This window comes from Calonectris borealis, chromosome 28, assembly GCF_964195595.1.
Source record: "Calonectris borealis chromosome 28, bCalBor7.hap1.2, whole genome shotgun sequence".
NCBI classification, from domain to species: domain Eukaryota; kingdom Metazoa; phylum Chordata; class Aves; order Procellariiformes; family Procellariidae; genus Calonectris; species Calonectris borealis.
Window position 1 is genome coordinate 607,859 of NC_134339.1, and position 20,116 is coordinate 627,974.

The following is a 20,116-nucleotide window of genomic DNA, read 5'->3' on the forward strand; positions in this document are numbered from 1 at the left end:
CAACCAGTTTCAACAACCGGAGAATTTACCCGGCATAAAATACTGATTCTCTTCCCCAGATGCTCATCCCAGCAGAGTGAACACCCCACTCTCCACCCGTGGCGCAGCAAGAGGGCAGCACCCTGTGCACAAGTGGGGCGAGATCTGGTGAGCACACAGCGGCATCTTGTCAAACATTACTCACTAAGCGTTCCTGGACTGGGGGGGACACCCAGGCCTGCGTGGGTCACCACCACTTCCAACAGACAGGACTGAACTGTAACGCTCTCCCTGACAAACCCAAAGAGCGATAGACATGGGGAGGAGATGGGAAACACCTCTGCAACCAGTCCTTCAGCTGTGATGGGCTTTGAAAGATCAAGAACGGTGTGAAGGGGCTGAGGAAAAGGAAACTGCGAAGGAAGCAAGGGCTACCTGCAATGTGCAATGCTTCAACACTGTATGGCCGGTCAACACCCTTGGCGCTGACGGTCACGGGCATGTGCCAGCTGCTCCTGCTGCAGGAGGTGGATGCCAGGGCAATCCCTGCACAAGTAGTTACAGTGAAGACAGAAGACGACCCTTCTCACCTAGACGGAGCTCCCCGAAATTGCCGCATCCAATCTTCTTGCCGACCCGGAAGTTGGGACCCACCATTAAGACTCCCGAGTTGGTTCCAGCACTCCGGCTTCCATGACTGCTCCTTCCTCCACCTGTCTTGGACATCCTTTTACCTTCCTCCAGCTCCCCTTTCCCTCCTCTCTTATCAAAATCCATAAGTTTGTGATACCCCGGCCTCTCCACGGTTACGCTGCTGCCATACAAATCCCAGAGCTGCCGAAAGTTGAGGGGTGAGGAGAAAAGAAGCAGGGCTCTTCTTGGTTAATACACCATCACGATGAGTGATGGGAGGGCGGGGCGTGGAGAAGGAGGGATAAGTGGCCACCCACGGGTGCTGGGCTACTGAAATGCTAGTGCTTTCCAAGGTCCCGCCGGGATTGTCATCATCGCCAGTTACAGGGAGTTCTTTGGTGGAGAGAACATCCTGCGGAGAGGGTCCTCCCAGCGTGGCTCCTCAGTCTCCCAGCTGTGGAAAGGAGAGGGAGAAGATTAGCACGAGGAAACAAGGAGGCAGAGGACAACAGGGGGTTGCGGGCTCCCGGCTCCTGCCCCCAGCTCCGCAGAGCCCCTCCAACACCTTCCCTGAGTTAACAGATAATTCCCACAATGATGAAAGGTGCCGCAACTGAGGGGTGGCAGAAGCTGGGGTATCAGGACGGTCGCAGGGTGCCCCATGTCTAAGATGCTGGCATAAATAAATACATAAAAATCTGGCCACGGCAGGAGGTGAAACGCTTGATGAGCATCTCCAGGTCGGAGTCAGCGGAGAATCACACGGGGGGAACAACGTCCCCATGGGGAAGGGCTGTTGGCAGCAGGGAGACCTTTGAAGGCACCAGCTGAGGTGCTCAGGGCCGGGCTGCCCGCTGGTCAGACCTGAGAGTCCCCAAGAGCAGAGGACACACGTAAACCACTGCGTTACGGGGCAAACCACGCCAGGCGTGCAATTTCCTATGAAGTGAAAAGAGGATATTCTCCCCAGGCGGTTGCTTGCCGGGAGGGTCCCTGCGGGTCCAGAGGCTGTGGCCAGCTGAGTCAGAGCGCTTCCCCCCAGCATCAGCCTCCGTTGCGGCTGGGCCGGGACCTTTGTGCCAGCGATCCTGCGCCAGGATGCGTGGGAGAGGACACGGTTTCGAAGCAGCTGTGCGTGTGTGGGGAATGACCACGCTCAGGGCTCCCACAACAGCCCGCCCAGGCCTGCCAGGCTGGTGTAAAACAGACACTGGCAAACAGAAACCCGATCACCTCCACGGCGAGCTCCTGATTGCCGCCTCTTCCTCTGCTCTCGCCAACAAACCTTGATTTTAATTGCAAAGCTCGGAGCGAGGCACAGTGGCTAACAGGGCTGCTGGCTGCAGCCTGGGCAAAAGCCGCTGTGACACTCGCTGGGAGTAAGCAATGGCCGTGGATGCTGGTTTGCTCAGTAGTCGTGCAGCACCTTGCCTACCTCATGTGCGCAGCTCCCGGCACTTCCCAGTGAGGCTGGCGGGAAGCCCTGTACTGGCGGTGGGGTAACTCGGGGTTCCCCTCGGCCCCTGCAAACAGGCAGGACTCAGCTCAGCACCTCAAACCAGGGAGCTCCTTCCCATGTGCACACCCCTGCTCGTTACAGGGGGGTTGGACTAGATGACCTTTAAAGGTCCCTTCCAACCCAAACTATTCTATGATTCTATGACATTGGCTCCACACAAGCCCCCCACCGTGCAGCTGACCGTGTTCACACGGGTACGGTCCAACATCAAGGCCAAATTGGCCCCTCGCTCCCTTCCGGAGGAGTGGGATGACAAGTACCATTGACCAGCTCCGTGCTCAGGGAACCAGGTTCCCAAGAGGAAGCCACGCTCTCCCTCCATCCAGGACTTCCACCGGAGCTGCCTGGGGGGAGGTTGCGCTCAGTCCCTCCTCGCAGGGATGCTCACGCAGGGATGCTCACGCGGGAAGCAGCCAGAGTGTGCCAGGAGCAGGACAGCCAGGAAGCTAAACATGGGCTGGAAAGTGCAGAGGGTCAAGCAGGAGCTGGGTGCACGCTGGGAGGCCACGTGAGAGACAGACAGACCGACACATGCACTCACGCCCTCCTTTCTCCCCAGCATTCATCATCTCTGGTTTTCCTCCCAGCTCAGCCCTTGCGTTTTGAGTGAAACGAGCTGGGAGGCAGCCCCCACCCCTCCCTGTCCACCCCCTGGCCCCGCTCCCCCTCTCACCACCTTCCTCCGCTCCTCTCCGGGCTCCCGTGACGCCCACCGAGAGCCCTTGCTGCCGTGGCCTCATTACCTGTGGGTTAAACAAGCAAACCCACACCCCTCCAGCGCTCAGACTCCAGGAAATGAGCACACTGCAAGTCCTGATGCTTGGCCAAACCCCGTAAACCTTTTTATTGGCTCTCAATAGCTATTAATAACAAAAAAAGGCTTCTTGTGCTAAAGGGTGCAAGGGGGGAAATGGGGGAGGGTCTAAGAGCAACAGAGGGAAAAAGACACCCAAAGTCGGAGCTCAGCATGGGTGAAGGACCAGCCGTGTAAGGGTCCGTGGGCAGGGGAGCTGCTCCCTGGGGCTGCCCCGCTCCCAGTCCTCGCCCGACACCGAATCCTCGCCAGGGCCCACCACACCCTGCCCACAGCATCCTGGCAAAACGCCGCTGCTCTCCAGGAGGGACCAGAGCTGCAAGCACCGAAGGTGCGGGGTGCTGGCCCAGCTCCTCGGAGCTGTTGTGGGTGCATGACACCCATCTGCGGGACCTGCCTGTTCAAGTACTGGGGAACAAGGCTTTCACGTGAGATGGGAGCCCCCTCCTTCCCCTGCAGGCTCCGTCCTCCAGGCCAACACCTCCAGAGCATCCCCAGAGCACAGAGCAGCCTCGCCTTCCAAGGCCACCCCCAGCAGGCCAACACCTGGGGATGATCCTGCTGCCCCCAGCACATCTCGGCCAAGGGAAACTGAGGCACACAGAGCCTTCCAGCTTCCCGAAAGCTGGCTCCTGTCCTGACGCTCCCTTCCCCCGGCAGCCAGCAGTCTCCGTCCCGTGCCAGCAGGAAGCGGGGTGGGAGCGGCAGCGGAGCAGGGCTTCCCTGCGCTTTGTTCTCCCCCAGCCCCAAGCGCACACGGCCAACACGTGATATCCTGCTCATTCTTTGCTCCCCCCGATAATTTCCGCCCCGGGTTCGGTGCATGGCGGTGCCCTCCCGCCCATCTCACGCTTCTCCCACCTCTGCCGGTCTCACGCAAGGACACCGGGGAGCCATTTCCCCCATGACCTCCCAGCTCCTGGAGCAGGCAGCGTGGCACAGCCCTCCCGGGGCGTTTCGGGAGCCACCTTCCCCAGACGTGGCTCCTGCCACATGCTGGGGAAGGGGAGGCAGCCAGCGATGCGCAGGCCATGCTGCTTCATACCCCGTTTTCATTTTGAATCAGACCTTTATGTTCTGTCCCGGGGGATTTCAGGCCCAGACTGTTTGCAGTCAGGCGGCCAACAGCCAGAGCCGAGGGAACTTCAGCCCCGGCGCTTGGGATTATTTTTTTTAAAGAGTTACGGGCCAGTCTTTGCAAGGGAATTTCAGACAATGGGGCGAGACAGAGCCCTAATAGAAGGGAAAAAATAAATACTGCTTCCTGCGAGCACTGGGAGACTGTGCTGTCTTCCCCCGGCCCAGACAAACACGGGCAGCAGTGCACTGTGACTCTCCAGCCCTGCCTGCTCAGCAAGCCCCGGCCTCAGGAGCAGCCCTCCTGAAAAAGCCCGGCTCTAGACCCTGATTTCAGGCAGCTGGGCCAGGGCAACGACCAGCGAGGCCACAGCACTGACCCCTGCGCCGGGGCTGCGTGCCAGCCGGCCGCCGCGCTGCAGTTCCCCCTTTCCCAAAGCCGGGCGGTCAGAGCAGCAGGAAGCCACTGAACCGCGTCCGCGTGAGTCAGGCCAGAGCAAGTGATGCTCCTCCAAACCCTGCCCACCAGCCTCCCCCGTGGATGAGCCACAGGGAGCTGAGGGCTGGGAGGAATCTATTTTCGCATCCGAAGAGCGCCAAGGAGAGGCAACGGCTCTCTGTACCTCGGCACAAAAGCAGGACCCACCTCTCTGTGCGGTGTCAGTGACTGGTCAGGTTTTCCACTCTGTGCCATAAGAGATCTCTGGCCTTTAAAATTGAGAACAACCTAATTAGAAACAGAAACCTTTGGTAAAATCCCAGGACTCCCACTGCTCTGGAGAGAACAGCCTGGCAAAACCTGTGTTTGTTTAAACACAGCAGCCTCTGGATGGGCAACAGGGACCCAGACCTGCCCCGTCCTGCCACGCCAGGGGAGCAGCACCATGGGGAAGATGCCCCTGATCAAAATGCAACAATGTGCCATCACTTTTAACAGGAATCCTCACCCAGAAGGTCACATCGAGGCAAGCAGCCTCAGAAAAGCACCTTCTAGGCTGGATTTGTTGGCCTGGTATCAAAACTGATGCAAGATGAGACTAAGAAAACTTCTTTCTCTCTTTGGGGGGAAGGGGAGGGAGGGGGACGAGTAAGAAAAAAATAAAAATTGGCCTGAAGTTTGGTAGAAGAAATTCCAAAGCAAGCTGTGGTCTTAAAACAAATAAGCACTGCCCTGCAGTGTTTGCAATGCAAGTGCTCCCAGCCAGGGAACCTGAAAGTGAAATAAACTGCAGACAAGTGCAAGTGACTTCAGCACCTCCCCAAAACAGAACCACAAAAACACTGCAAGTACCATAAAGGGGGCAAAAACACACTCAAGCAATCATCTGAAACCCAAAGAAGGGGTTCATGTTGTTTTTGTTGAAATATTGGGTTCTTTTTATTTGCCATCTGGTTTTGAGCATGCCAGCTCTGCTCCAGTCACATTTACAAGCTTTTCCCTGCAGTCATGAGGGTGAGAAAAAGGGACTGGGGGTGGGGGGGTTGTTTGTTGTTTTGGTTTTGGTTTTTTTTTGGTGTTTTTTTAAAAAAAACAGAAGAAAAAGCTGCCATTCTAGTGCTAGCCCTTGTCTCTGAGACCTGTAACTTGGACTGAAATATCAATGCTCGGGAAGTTCCTGGCCACATTTGCAAGTATAAAATGCTGAAAAGTTGTATTTTTAAAAATTTCTTTCCTGTATAGTGAGACCTCATGGCTGCCGAGAAAGGACTTGTACACTATCATCTGGGGCACATTGTTCTAGGCCCTTTATACACACACAGTGTTCCTGCCCGAAAGAGGTTACAATTAAACGGGGCAAGATAAAAGAGGGGACGAAGAGGAAAAAATAGCGGCCCGGAGCAGGGAAGTGATTGGTGAAGGTCAGGGAGCAGGTCTGTGGCACTTCTCGGAACAGAGTCCAGGTGTCCCGGTCCAGCCGTGACCACCCCGGGCGGGTGCGATGCTGCTACCAGCCACGGAGGCTTGACTGTACCGACCGATATCTGCAAGCCTTTGGGATGGTTACTTGAAGCCGGTTTCCCCATGTACTCTGCACTTTGCGAGCAAAAGAGAAACACAGCTGCATCCAGATGAAAGAGAAAGGAAAGCTTCTTGAGAGCACAAAAAAGAAAAGCCCTTGACACTACTGAGCTCCAAGTACAGATCACTGCCAATTAAAAGCTAAAAATAATCAATCACAAATACCCTGATGTCCCAAAGGATGACCCATCAGCTGGCTCCCAATACAAAAATCCAGACCAAAAAGCAACCGGTGGCCTTACACAGCTGAAACCAAAACCCAATAAATTTTAAAAGTTTAAGAGGCAGATGAAGTCTTAGTGTACAAGGAGATCAAAAGTCTTAAAACAAAGCAAGATCCAACATCTTTAAAGCAAGCTACAGCTGGTCCCAGATGGTGTCTACAAAGGTTTGTAGTTAAAAATGTATTTCAGTCTTCAGTGCCAGCAGCCAACCCCGCTCATGACGAAATGGGGAAAAGCTGTGCCACGACACGGAGGTTTCCCAAAATTGAGTGGTCATGGAAAGCCTCACCAGGCTTCCCACACGAGACCCCTGTAACAGGAACAGTCAAGCCAGAGGTGGGAGTGGAGGCACCGGCGGAATGCGGGGCAGCTCCCTCCTCCCCGGGGAGGGCAGGAGCACCAGGGCAAACGCAGGCAGGCACCCCACAAGAGCTCAGCGAGCAGAAAGGCAACAGGCTGCCGGAAGCCTCCAGCTTTTGAGCAGTCTGCAGACGCGTGAGCACTAGCCAAGTGCATGTAGACCAGACTCACAGCGCTGCTGGGGCCTCTCCATCCACCCCACACCCGACATGAAGCCTCCAGAGACCGAAGACAAGCAGGACAACTCTTGGTACTCATGCGTGGCTCTGACTAGGGGCCTTCCAGGTCGAGCAGGCTCAGGAGAGGAACAACTCACCCGGGGTGTGAGCAGCTATAGAACAAGAAACAAATGCTGAAGGGGCACAAAAAAAAACTCATTCCAAACTAATGCTGTGAACTTTAGTGGTACAAAAGGTCCTCCTGAGATGGAGGTTGGGGCCCACACCTGCATCCTCCACAGGGCCACCATTCCCATGCGTGCCCGTGGCAGCAGGGAGCAGAGGCCAACGCAGGCTGGAGGAACAAGACGGCAGTTTGCGGACAAAGGCTGTTCCAGCTGCTCCAAAGGATGGGAACTGGCCATGAAGTCACCTTCTCCCACCAACTTTGCTCTGGACTGAGAGGAAAGGAAAAACCTTCTGGAGTGTCCCCGCACATCAGAAACCCATCCCACTGGGTCTGCAGTGTCCCATGCCCCGCAGAGCTGGCTGAGGTCCTCCCTCTGGGCTGAAGCTCCTCACTTCTGCTCTTTCAACAGCTGAAAGCTTTGAGGAAAAGTCTGCCCGTACAGCTACCACAAAAGGGAAATCCAGTGGGTTTTCCAAGATGTAAAAATAATGCAACTACTTCTCATATTCTGGAAATTTCATGCTCAAACCATATTTGTCCAAGCCCAGTGCTAGCATCTCTTGCGGGACAGCCAACGTGACCAGTACAACCAGACAACCTGTACTGGAGCAACAGCAAGCGCTTACACATGTGTAAAGACCCAGCTTGACCCACTGTTAAATTGATGTTTAAGAACAAAATATAAGCAAATTGGAACTAGGCCACCTTTACACTGAGGTGGGAGCATTCACACACCTTTGGCACCAATTTAACCTCTCTGGCTCAAAACTCCTCTCTTCCACAACCATCAGAGCTGTAAAGCTGGAGGGTGACTCACTCCCAGCCCCACAGCAGTGCCAGGAACCTGCTCTCCATGCCACTTTCCTTCCCTTTTCTCTCTGCACACACACACACCAGTGCCGCAGCAGAATGCCCGGTTTGAGACAGCCGTGTCAGACACCGTGATAAGCCCGTTCCTGCTTCTACCTTGGAGAGGTGGCATCGTGCTCCAGAGCGTGCTGCCGAGCTCCCTGCAACTCAAGTGTCAATATTTATGAGAAAAATCCACGCTGGGTGGATTTTTGAGGAAACAAGACAATTGGTAGGAGGGATTTTTTGTTTGTTTTTTAAATGAAGAGTCATTCCAAGACTTGGACTTGGGCTTGCTTGGGCAACAGGAAAATCGTAAGCTGGAAGCGTAAGCTCCTCTCCCTGCCTTGTGCTGCCAGGCTCAGACGATGCAACATGTTCCACAGGGATCTCCTGAGTTTCCTCTGCCCCTGGACATGCACCTCTCCTCCTAGCTGGATGCAGCAGCTCGCCATCAGCTCCTTCCCAGAGCAGAAGTGCCAAAGAAGCTCGGACGCAGGTCTGCAGGGTGGGCTGTCCCCAGCTGCATCAGCTGCTTCCCCAGGGGGAAGAGGGAAACCTTGCTGTTTAGAGAAAACCCATCCTCACGCCCACCCAGGGAAGTTTTCTCTGTGGGCTAGAGAGGCAGCCGGGCTGTGCAGCATCCTGAGCTCGCTCCACCTTGCACCTCCACCAGCTACAGCTCCAGTCATGGGAGACCCAAGCAAACCTACTGGGGCAGCAGAATATTCCTTATGGCAAAGGCAGATTGGCTTGCTCTGGCCCAATTTCCTCCCAATCCCTCAAGAAAAGAGGGGATCGAGTGCTTTGACCGAGGCACCCGGCAGAGAACAGAGTTCTGGATGTGAGCATCTCGCCAACCCCGGCACAACCCCCCAGAGGACCGGCTGCATCTCGCTGGGGACAGCCCCTGCGGAGGACTCGGAGCAGTAGGGCAGGGGTGAAGGGGCCTTTATCTGTCCCGGGAAATGCCTTAAAAATCAGGAAGTCCTGAAAGCAGCCACTTTCTCAGCAACGCACAACACCTGCGCAGTTTCTGCTGATGGCAGCCCAAGAACATCATTCCCCGACCCCAGCAGGGTCGGGTTAAGCAGAGACGGCATGCAGGCCTCCTCGCAATCTCCAACACTCTTCCCAGCTTACAGCGAGACGGGAGCCAGCACAGCTCTGTTTACTCCGTTTCCTCCTTTGTGCATTCATGTTGGTGTCAGCACAACAGGAAGCTGTTGTTAAATAGTTTGTTACTTAACTGCTGATGCAGAGCCACCGGGGAACCCAGGCGTAACGTGCAGCGCGTTTCGAGAGGTGGGGGAACCTCGTAGCTCCAGTTCAGGCTGTGATTTGAGAGCTCTCAGCTCTGCCGCCGTCTCCCTGGTGATTGGGGCATGTACTGAGTTCCTGGCCCTTCATATCCCGGCTGTTACACTGGGATAACAGCTCCCCTGTATCTGCCTTGTTCATTTGAGGCCCCCAGGGAGATGCTTGGCTCTTTCCCAGCTTTTGAACAGTGCTGAGAGGTCAGCAGCCTTCCCCTTGCCTCCTCCAAGGCATCCTTCAGGGAAAGGACAAGAACCCAGTTAACCGATCAAAGAAACTCCCCCACCAAACAGCAACACCATCCCGTGAAATCCACTCACCATACCTGCGCTCCTGCTGCCCATGCACAAGCTCATCAGCCCATCGGTGGGCAATATCCGACGGTCACAAATCTACTTTTTGGATCCTCACGTCAAGCCCGCCAGCCTGCTCATCCCAAAGAGCAGCCCTCGTCTGAAGCCCTACAGCCCATCTCCCCGACTGCTTCCCTACAAGCCGTTGCATCCCTCATTGCACAAACACGGACACCGGTTCACGTCTGTACAGTCCTATCAGACTGAGTCATCGATTACACGGCAGACGCAGTCCTATCACCATGGTCGCTGTACCAGGAGCGTTTGAAGCGCAGTTTCCCCTTCGACACGTTGCGGCTGTTCTCCCCCTCCAGCGAACAGAGACACCACAGCGTGGTTTCACTTTTGGCCCCACAATGTTTACAATTAGGAAATTTGCAAGGGCAGTTTGTCCAAAACATGTTTTTTTTCCATCCAGGTTGTTTCTTGAAAAGAAAAAAAAAGAATAAAGCTGAGGCTAATGTTTCTACCAGAATTTCTTCTAGTGGTCGGGCGGGGAGGGGGGAACAAACAAAAAAACCCCCAAAACCCCTAAATTGCGGCAGCAAAGCTTTTAATCCCACATGATCCGAGCATCCTTGTTCCAAACCTCCCCTCCCTTCCTGGCTTCCCAGCTCTTTATCCAGAACATGGTGTGTCCGTGAGAGGGACACGCACGCTTTAGCTCAGCTCAGCCCCCCGAGCAGCGGGCGCAGGGCACTCCCGGCACCTTCAGCCTTGCCAGCCCCCTCCTGCCTCTGCCGCTCGCTGCGCCCTGTGGCCAGGCTCTCGCCCTCCCTGCGCCAACCGCTCCGGACAGCAGTGCACAGCAGAGGGGTCAGACATAGCTAACACTGCTCTTAGCACCGTAATTTAAAAAAAAAAAAAAAAAAAAAAGAAAACAAAACATTAAGAGAGCAAATAATCAGACTCACCTCCAGCTATATAGTTAACACAGAACAAACAAAAAAATGACTTCTAGCAAACGAAGCGATAGAGAAGAAACACGCTGAGCCTCTGTTAGAGATTAAAGCGTTTACCATGCGTAGCTCTACTGCTCCCAGCACAGACCATCAGCCAGCCCGAGCACCTCAGCATTTTACCCTGGTATCCCTCCGTGGCTCTCAGCCAAGTCCAAAAAAACATCCAAACCACAAAAACACCAGGATTTAAAAAAAAAAATCATTAAAATAATAATAATAATAATAATAATAGTAAAGCATTTATTTTTTCCCCAGAGTTGAGCTGTGCTGTGAAGAAGATGGATTTTTCTTTCCGGCTTCTTCTTCCAGCTATCATGTCTATTAAGCTTTTCTCTAAATTAGAAGTGTTCTCTCATTACTGGCTATTCCCTTCCCCAGGAGATTTTTAGACACTGCGCACTCTGGTCAGCTCTTAACCTACAAGAGATCAAGCTCCAAATCTCTTCAAAGTTATTTTCTCCCAGCTTCCAAACACAAATATGGCTTTTTAATGGATTACTATGAATTTTCAGATTTTTTTTTTTAAAAAAATGTTTGTGCCACATCGTTCCCTCTGTAAGGATGAGAAGAGTAGAGAACTCCTTCTACTGAACAGGAGTCCTGCTTCACAGCTTGGAGGCCTCACCAACACTTGGCTACACCAAGTTCTGACAACACAAAACCAGTAATGACTCACGCGTGATTTCATTGAGATCTTTAGAGGATACCAGCTGATATATTCAAAACCATCAGCGTGCTTTAAAAGCAAAATCTCAGCTGTTCCTCATACTCCAGCACCACTAATGGTGCAGCTAGTGCTGGGACAGCCTGACCGTCCCAGACTCTGGCTGCCCAAGGAGCTGTACGTGCTCACGAACCTGGAGCGTGCCCAGCGTCCCCCTGATCCAATTCCAGCATCACAACAGCCCCAAAAGAGAGCGAGAGCAAAACTGAAATCTGTTCTCTAAACATAATGAAATTAAATAAGTAGTAAAAAAGGGGGAAAACCACCAGTAGCAGTGTTTTCAGTTTCCAACGGAGCCCAGAAGGCAACACTCTAAAGAGCTGATAGGAACTCACGTGAAGGTGTGAATTCCCTATGCTGTTGCGATTTTAAAATAATTGCCTCTTTTTCAAGAGGAGCACGAAAGAGCCGTACAAGCCACGTGCTGGAGAACACCCCTGGGCTGGCAGAAGGGTACAGAGCCCGATGGCTTCACCCTGAAGTCTCGACCACTCGCACCACAGCTCAGCATGGACAAGGAAAACTCCCTGTCTGGCAGCGGGTGGGCAGGCAGGCAAGGATGCGTGTGTACAGCATCAGCTTTACTAACAGTCAGCTTTCTGGCAGCAGTTCAGTAGTAATTATTTTGCACCCAAAAATATCTAACAAAGAAACAGGCCCCTCTAACCAACAGGAGTGAGACCGTTTTGATGTGCATTTGCTCCCTGCTTGCATAAGCAGAAATGGAAATCAACGTGCTGTGGACAGTCCGAATTCAGAACACCACAGATCTTTAATGTTTTTGAACACAAACAAGCTTGCAGAGTCAACAGCTCTTCTAGGGCAACTCCTAAATCTCTCAGTAAAAGCAGCCACAAAGAAAACTTCATGAAGCATGTCTCCACTGCTGCGAGCTGCTATGCAATTTGCTCCTAGCCGAATGCAGAATTTCACTCTTTTCGTTGGATCCCCATCTAAAGCAGTTACACCTGGATGGAAAATATTAACTATGCTTTACCAAGGAGCCGGAAATACCATGATGGAAATTTCAGCAGCAGTACAGGAACCAAGCAAAAAGCTAAAACTACTTCTCTAGGAAAAATAATAATAGTAAATATACACATGCTAAAGTAAGACCAGATCTGAAAACTAAACTGGAAAAGATCAAACACAGTACAAGTCAGACAAATCCATCCCAGAACCAAGTGCCTAAGAGAGCCTATTCACCTTTTTGGGCTCATCAGCCACAAATTCAAACTTCCAACTACAGAATTCATAAAATCTACCAGAAAACACTGCGGCTTTATTAGAGAGACTTGAAGGGTAACAGCTTTTTGGTTGACTTTACAGACCCCACAAAAGGCGTCTGTACTATACGCCTTGATTTAACCCTTGTGTGACATGCGACTGTGCCCCAGGGCAGCCACCTCCCAGTTCTCGAGTCACGTCCATCTCACGAGCCATTCCCATGGTCCCCGTGCCGGATTCACACTGCATGGAAACAGCTGCAACGCCAAACCACTGTGGGGTGTTGGGAATGCAAAACCCCTGGTTGCAGGAGGGAGTCAGGTAGCAAAAGATACCTGCCCGCCTTCCCATCCAGCCCTGCCGTCACGCCTCTGGGATGTTACCGGCATCTTCTACCTGCTCTCTACTCCAATATCCCTTCTCCAAGACCAGCAACAGCCATCCTCGTGGCTGCTGGGCCAGGAGAGGTTCTAGTACACAGCTGGAAGATGGCAAGATCAGCAAATGACCCAACTACGGCTCCAGCCTGCTGCTCCACTGCTCGTACTAGTGTCACTTTGGTGTTCCTGCTCACAGATGGAGCAATTTCTGTCTGAGAAACTGCAATTTGCTTTGCTATTACTGTAGGAGGGACGTCGTAGGTAACGGATGGGTAACCTGAGCAGTAAACCTGGTTCTGAACAACAGAAAAGACACGGGCTCACCTTCTGCCCCTGCATGAAGTAAATTACCCAAGGCTGTAATTTTGCAGAATCTATCACATCTTAACAGTTCAGCACAAAAAAAAGCCAATTAGGATGTTGAAGTGGTTTCGGTTTTACTAGAGTAGAGTTAGTAGTACTGGAAGAAAGGAAGTTCATTACAGACAAAGCTGAGTCTCTGGCTGGGAGACTTTAAAAGACCAGTAGTCAGAGTCCAACACCCGGTTCTTCATCCCTTCCCACAGCCCATATGCTCCAGCGGTTTCCACGGGACACACGCAGGCACCCCAGCCAAGACGCTGACGATGCCTTTCAAGCCCCCGCTCAGCACCGCGAGAGCTGGATTCAATAAGGCATTTCATACACAGAGTCACTTACTTGAACAAGTGGTCTCAGCCGTCAAGCCCCTCGCATGCGCCAGGTTTTGCGGCTCTGCCAGTGGGTTTTCTATTTAAACTAGGCAATACATCCACAACGCAGCAAGCTCCAGTTAGACACCGGATATTAATTAAATCCATGCCGCTGCTACAAGGCAGAGCTGCAAAGGAACCAGCTGCCTTCCAAAAGTCCACAGCAGTTGGCCAGCAAAAACCTGTTTACCAGTCCCGTGCCTTCCCCTTCTCCTGCTCTCCCCTCCACACATTTACTGAGGTTGATGTAAGAGCAGAACCTGCTTCTTTTCCAACCAGTCCCGTCCTGCCCAGTTCTTGCACCAATTTCATTGTCACAAGCATGCTCATCTTGGGAGGGAGCCTGCAAAGGTTTCGTTTCTACAGTCGGGACCTGATATTGCTGTTTACTTCACTCATGCCCAGAGCATAAAGCCTGAGAGTCAGCTGAACAGCCAACATTGACCCCAAGAAGCTTTGGAGCAGAACAATCCAGCCAGATCTGACTGACACACTGGGAAAGGTCAAGTGCCTAATGCACACCTACTGCAAAACCTGAGGTTTGCTTTCATGCCTGGTGACTCCTCGCAAAATAGGCTCTCTCTGCAAGCAGGTATCCAAAGGATTGTCTGTATCCCAAATCACTGAGTCACGTTTGTGCCCTGGGAAACGGAGAAGTCCAAGGAGAGCTACTGCTCAAACAGCTACTGAGCACTGACCTCTGGAAGACTACAGAGCCCGAGCCCAAAACATCTTCAGGGACAGCCCTATTCCATATTTCAACCTCTGCCAGCAGACACAGATCCTTTTTAACCATTTTTGGTTCAGCTGTGAGGGAAAACCACCTTGACAACTCAGCCACTCTTTTACTGCCCTGGCACACAATACAGAAAGAGAGGCTGAACACAGACAGATCCAGACGTGCTCCAAGCGACTGCCGGGCCCGCAGCACCGTGGGGATCCAGCTGAAGGGTGACTGACTCGTGAAAGTTGAGCAGCGCCTGCAGATGCAGAACGGGAGCTGCACAAGCACGCCTGTAACAGGCATCGCCGTGCCCTCTCCATCCTTTCCCCAGCACCACAGAAGTTTCGAGAGCAGGTTTAACTTCAGGTAACGACGCTGGTTCGGCAGCAAGAGGCAGGCGGCAGCAGTGGGATCCAGGCACCTGTAAAGCCCTTCTGTGAAAGGGATGATCCTACATTTGTCACAAACACACAAATTCACTCCCACCGCAACCCAGATCATCAGCCTGGTTGCGATGTACCTGTGCTGGGCCATGCTCCAGGAACAAGGCAGAAAGCATTGCATCCAGATGTCAGGTTTCGGAGGAAGGCAAGTTCCCCTTCCTAGAGCTCGCAGCCTGCTTCGCAGTCACCAGGCAGTGAGGAAAAATAAAGGCTTCTAGACAAATAGATAATTTTCACCCAGCAGCTTGGAACAATCACATCCATTTCGCATCTCACATCTGAGGCTAGAACACCTCCTCCTGTGCTGCTGCAGTCTGAAATAAGGTTAAGACCATCTCTACCAGCACACTACTTCTCCAGCCCTGTCCCTGAATACTCCCATGCCCTCAAAAGCTAACACTTTTCATAAAAACAAGATAAAGTGCTGCTTGCCTTCCTCTTGATAGGGGATCTTAGCGCACATCCGGCAGCATGCACAGGAATGGATGTGAAAGAGTTGCCATCGGTTTCACAGACAGACAGAACAGAGGCAGGCTCTCTCCCCGCCTCCACTGCAGCCACAGACGTGCTGCACCTTTGCTTTGCAGCAACAACCACAGCAGCGGAGAGCTGCCCTGCCTTCTGCCAGGCCAGCGGGCAGAGGCTGCAGAACCTGCCCAGCAAAAGGAGAAGATTTAGGGACAACCTGCCGCAAGAGGACTTTGGCAGCAAACCCAGAGGAACAAAAGCAGACAGCAGCAGGTGTGGAAACATCAGAGAAGCGTGCTGATGGCCCAGCAAAGCAGAGAGGGGAAACACCGCAGCAGCTGCAAGGCTGCAACATGCCCACCCGAGAGCCGGTCCTGAGCCCGGCTCGTCGCCTTTCGGAGCCAGCATCCACAGGGACCCATAAAGAACGACGCACAGCTGGTGCTGTTAACACACCTCACCAGAGCAGGAGAGCAAATGTTTTGGCAAGCAACCGTCCATTTCCCACCCCACTGTGATGGGCTTATTTCCCAGCCCGGCATCAGGGCCGCTTTGCACTGCTTGCTGTTAATAAACTTTGGGGCTTTCCCTCCCTCCCCCAAATCTGCAGTTGTACACGTGAGCACACAATGTGTATTTAAACATTAGTGTGAAGTCAGACGGTTGAAACAGCAAACTCCTGGAGATTTCCAAATCCCAATCCGTGAAATCAGTACTCCCCACCAAAGCAGGGAGATGGGAAGTCATCCTGCTCTCCCAGCACGGGGACAGCCCAACCGTCACCACAAGGCCAGTCCATCAATAAAGCCTCATCACGCACATGACGCTGTGCACAGTGGCATCACTTCACTCTCCTGAAGGCAGAGCAGGGTCCACAGCCTCCGCTACAGCCCACTGAGAAAGACCTACAGCAAAAACTTCCCCCTGTTTATGCAACCACAGGCCCCTGAGGATGGAAAACGAGCCAGGACATCACAGCATCAATCCTCACACAATGTGAAAACCACATGCGACCAAGGGGCTGCTGTGCCACCTTCACCCCTTGTCAACGAGCCACAGAGCAAGCTCCAGCCTGTGGCAGGCAGCCCCAGACCCACACCCCCATCAGTGCAGCCAGTGGACGACACAATGGCTCCCTGCTTGCTGGCGACACAGCTCCTTTATCAATTCCCATGGATGGGGAGGTCAAGGGCAGCTCTCAACCAGTCACTGAGGAAGGGGGCAACCCTGCAGCCCTGAGTCGTGGGTTGCTCTGTACGACAGCCCGACGGAGACAAACGGGCTCCCTGGCAAAGCGCAGCGCAGCTTTCCCACGCTGCCAGACTGCGGGTGAACTGCTCTCCCGCTGCCAGCCCCTGCCTCTCATCCGCCCTCCTCTTTTGCAGGAGCTGGTGTTCCAGGCATGGTTGGAGGGGGACGCTGCCCATGGGATGATCCGTGCCTCGTCACAGCAGGATGAGGCTCTAGAGAAAGCCCAGGCAGAGGTGTTTTGGTGTGCATGAGTCAGAGGGTCTGACCACACAGTGGGGAGAGACCTCCCCCCACACGCCGTGGGAGAGCTCCTCATGGCTCTGCTTACAGAGCACAAACCACAGCTGTGTCCCACGGGCCAGGCAGCAGCAGAAGGGGAGCAGAGGACACAGGAAGACGCAGCCGTCCAAGCACTGTCTCACAGGGAGTGCTGTCAAGTGGTGGGAGACATTCAAGAGCAGAGGAAGAACGCGACCCTTTTGAGGATGTCCTCAGAGATCCCGCAGCCTTGAATCCCACATGTCCGTCCTTCCAGCACTGCAAGGATCAGCTGTAGCTAGGACAAGGGGCTCAACATCTGTTCTCCAAAGGTTAAGGGACATTTCCCAACCCCTTTCCTATAACAAAAGCCAATTCCTGGATGCGCATGGCTCCCTTCCCTTCCTTTCCTCCCTCAAGTCCAAGCTGGGTGACAGTCTCAAACCTTTCATCCACCTGGAGGAGATTTCCTCCCCGCAGAGGAACTCAACTGAACACCAGCACGGGCGAGCCAGGCGCTCTCCTACCCAGGGAGCGGGACACCAGAGCAACACATTCAGCACTTTTTTCTCCCTACAGCCTTCGGACAGGCTCCCAAATAACCTCAGGAGCAGGAGACTGGGAACAGACTGCTGCCCTTGGACACTCACACCATGGGTCTCCCCACAACACAAATGGCTTGAAACTGGCCGGAGCTGGCCCAACGTCGCTGAGCAACCCAGAGTATCCCCACTTGCTCCCAACTTCCAGGGAGCAGGAGATCAAAGTTTAGCAGAGCACTAGCTCTCAGCACTTCCATTTTCCCCCCCTGCAGCCCCTAAGCAGCCACAGAATGAGCAAAAGCACTCCCTCCGCTCACCATCTGCATAGCCTCCTCGCGTGCAAGGCACAGGGAGCAGGGAGTTCCTGGCACCCCTCACAGGGGCTCTGCCCCTGGAGCCGGCAGGGAGCAGGATGGACAAGAAGCCCGAGGACTATCATCAGCCCATTGCACCAGCCTGGCAATTTATGTGCCAGGGCACAAACCTGCTCCAACAGCAGGTGATGCTCACTCTTCTCCTGGAAGCTGCCATCTCTGGAGGGCAGGACATCCCTGCTGCCCAAACTGGACTCACATTGCAAGTCCACAGCAGATGTTCTTCTTTTCTCTGAACCGCAGCTTTCCAAGCGGCCACACATGAGAAAACCCCCTCTCTTGTTACCCCCTCTGTGCAGCCCGGACTGTCCAACCAGAGTCCAGGCCACCAGGGAGCTCTAGATGATACCAGGTGTGGACACTGCTGTTTCAAAGCTTGTACTTGCCACCCCTGAACACACACAAATGACCACATCTGACACCCCAGAAGAGACCACATCCACGACCCTGCGCTGGCATGCACACCATACAGCTCCAGGGGCTGGGCACACACCTCCTTCCCTCCCAGCAAGCTGGGCAAGAATCCAGGCAGCAGCATTAGCCATCTTAACATCCCGACGTTCCTAGACATAAGCTCCAGGGGCTTTCCAGATGGCAGATGCAAACGATAAATGCCCCCTGGCTCTTATACTACTCCTTGCAGCAGCTGGCTCAAAGTACTTCACCAAGGAAGTGTCATTACAGAAGAGGGAACTGAGGCACATAACTACCTAACGTTGCACAGAAAGCAGTGGCAAAAGAGGGAGACAAGCCCGGTGGTCCCCAGAGGCTGCTGTGCCCCCTAAGGTCACCTGTGCAGAAGGTGGCCCTGACCACAGGTACCTTCTCCAGGGCAGGGCAGTAACCCGGCCTCGTGCAGCACCGCCCGCTCGGCACTCAGACCTGGTCAGAGGCCTGGCTGCGGCGATTGCCAGATTGGTTTCAGATTTGTCTCCTGGTTCGCGTTTCCAGGAGGCGGGTGGAACGGACGCCCACAGGCAGAGCAGACGCCCACAGGCAGAGCTCAGCCAGCACCTCCCTCCTCCTCCTCGCCAGTGCCACCCTGGGCAGGCACCACCTCTTAAGAGCCATTGACCTTTTGTCAGGGGATACAAAGGGACACTGGCGAGCGTTTATCTCCTGCTTCCTCCCTGGCTCTGCCACTGCAGGACTCTCACCAGGCAGCGGTGGGTGGAAGAGGGGCTCCCAGCCCTGCCAACTGGGGCGGGAGGGTGAGCTGTGCTGTACCACCCAGAAAACTCAGTGCAGAGCCAGGGAGGCAATGGGAGCACTCGCAGGGGGTCTGAAAACTCAGCAGTGCAGCCTAAGCCGGGAGAAGATGGTGGCCATCGGCCAGGCAGCTTGGGGCAGCCCCCGGGTCTTCCAGGGCCAGGAACTCTGTGCTGCAAAGCAACCAGCTCTTGCCAGGAGAGCGCAAAGCCCATCTGAAACACCAGACAGTTTTTCCTAATCACCTTTATCAACACTTCTCATGGGCAATTGCTGTAATATGGATTTGCCCCGTACCTCAAACAACAAGGCTTCTTCCCAGCCCTGCTTCGGGGCCCGGGTAGGGGAGGAAGCGGCAGAGATGAAAGCCACGCAGTAGTGGAGGAACAAAAGATAGAGCCTGTTTCATCTCCCACCTCCAAGACTTGGGATAGTTACTCATCCCGCAGGGAATGGGGGCAAGTTGAGCACCCTAGGGCCTTCAGCTAGAAGGGGTTCCCAGAAGGGGTTACTAGTGAGCCCCTCACATGCCAGCCACAGTTTAAAAGGGGGAAACAGACCCACAAGGTCCCCAACTCAGCAGATTCCAAGTGTACATCCAGCCCGGCTGCCAAAGGCTTGTGCACCGCAACAGCGAGATGCGTGTGACAGCAGGGTTCCCCCGCTCCTCAGCCCATCTGGGGACTGTCACTCTGCAGAGATCTGCTTGGCCTCCTGTCATGTGTATCGCTACCAAATCCTTTTCTGTCAGCAGGATCTGGGTTGGCATAAGCACTTTTAATAGTAGGATTTTTTTTTCCCTTAACCCATATCCTCTTGACAGAACCAGGTTAGGAAGCAGCTGCACTGGCAGATCTGGGGTAGACTTTTGCAAGACAAGGCAGGGGAAAAAGGGGTGCCTGGATCCCGTTATCTCTTCAATCACCAAACTACAGCTAATTGCAACTTCCCCAACTCTCCTAGGGTCATGTGGAAGGGAGGAACAATTCCAGCTCTGCTCTGTTCCAGCCCAGTCACTTCGCTCCAGAGCGGGCCCTTCGCCCTGGAGAGCCCCAGAGCAGGGTGGGCGGAGTGGGGTGTCATTCCCACTGGTGACAAGGACTGTTTCCATTTCTGGGTTGCAGAGCTGCAGCTCTGCCAAGCCAAGCTGAGCTGAGCTGTCCCACATTCAAGCAAACATCATTTCACCCTCTGCTTTCTTCCCCAGGCTGCTCAAAGCCCCACGCATTTCCTCTCAAATGACTGCCAAACCTTAAGAATTCGGGGGGAAAGAAGAAGGGGAGGGAAGGGAAGGCTTCCAGGGGGGGTTCACAGGGAAACCTCTCCCCAA

At 53.8% G+C, this 20,116-nt stretch overlaps 1 protein-coding gene across 4 annotated transcripts in view; it reads right to left on the bottom strand.

Moving 5' to 3' along the window:
* Positions 1–20,116, bottom strand: part of CSNK1G2 (casein kinase 1 gamma 2) — a 46,107-nt gene that overhangs the window by 15,572 nt on the left and 10,419 nt on the right. For 3 of the 4 annotated variants that reach the window (XM_075175451.1, XM_075175453.1, XM_075175449.1), the window contains exon 2: positions 570–1,066. In XM_075175451.1, the coding sequence (XP_075031552.1) occupies positions 570–756 (187 nt within the window). In that variant the 5' untranslated portion in view covers positions 757–1,066. Of the gene's footprint in view, positions 1–569; positions 1,067–9,465; positions 9,682–20,116 lie in introns of those variants that run through there. The other variant, XM_075175452.1, reaches the window with a different exon arrangement.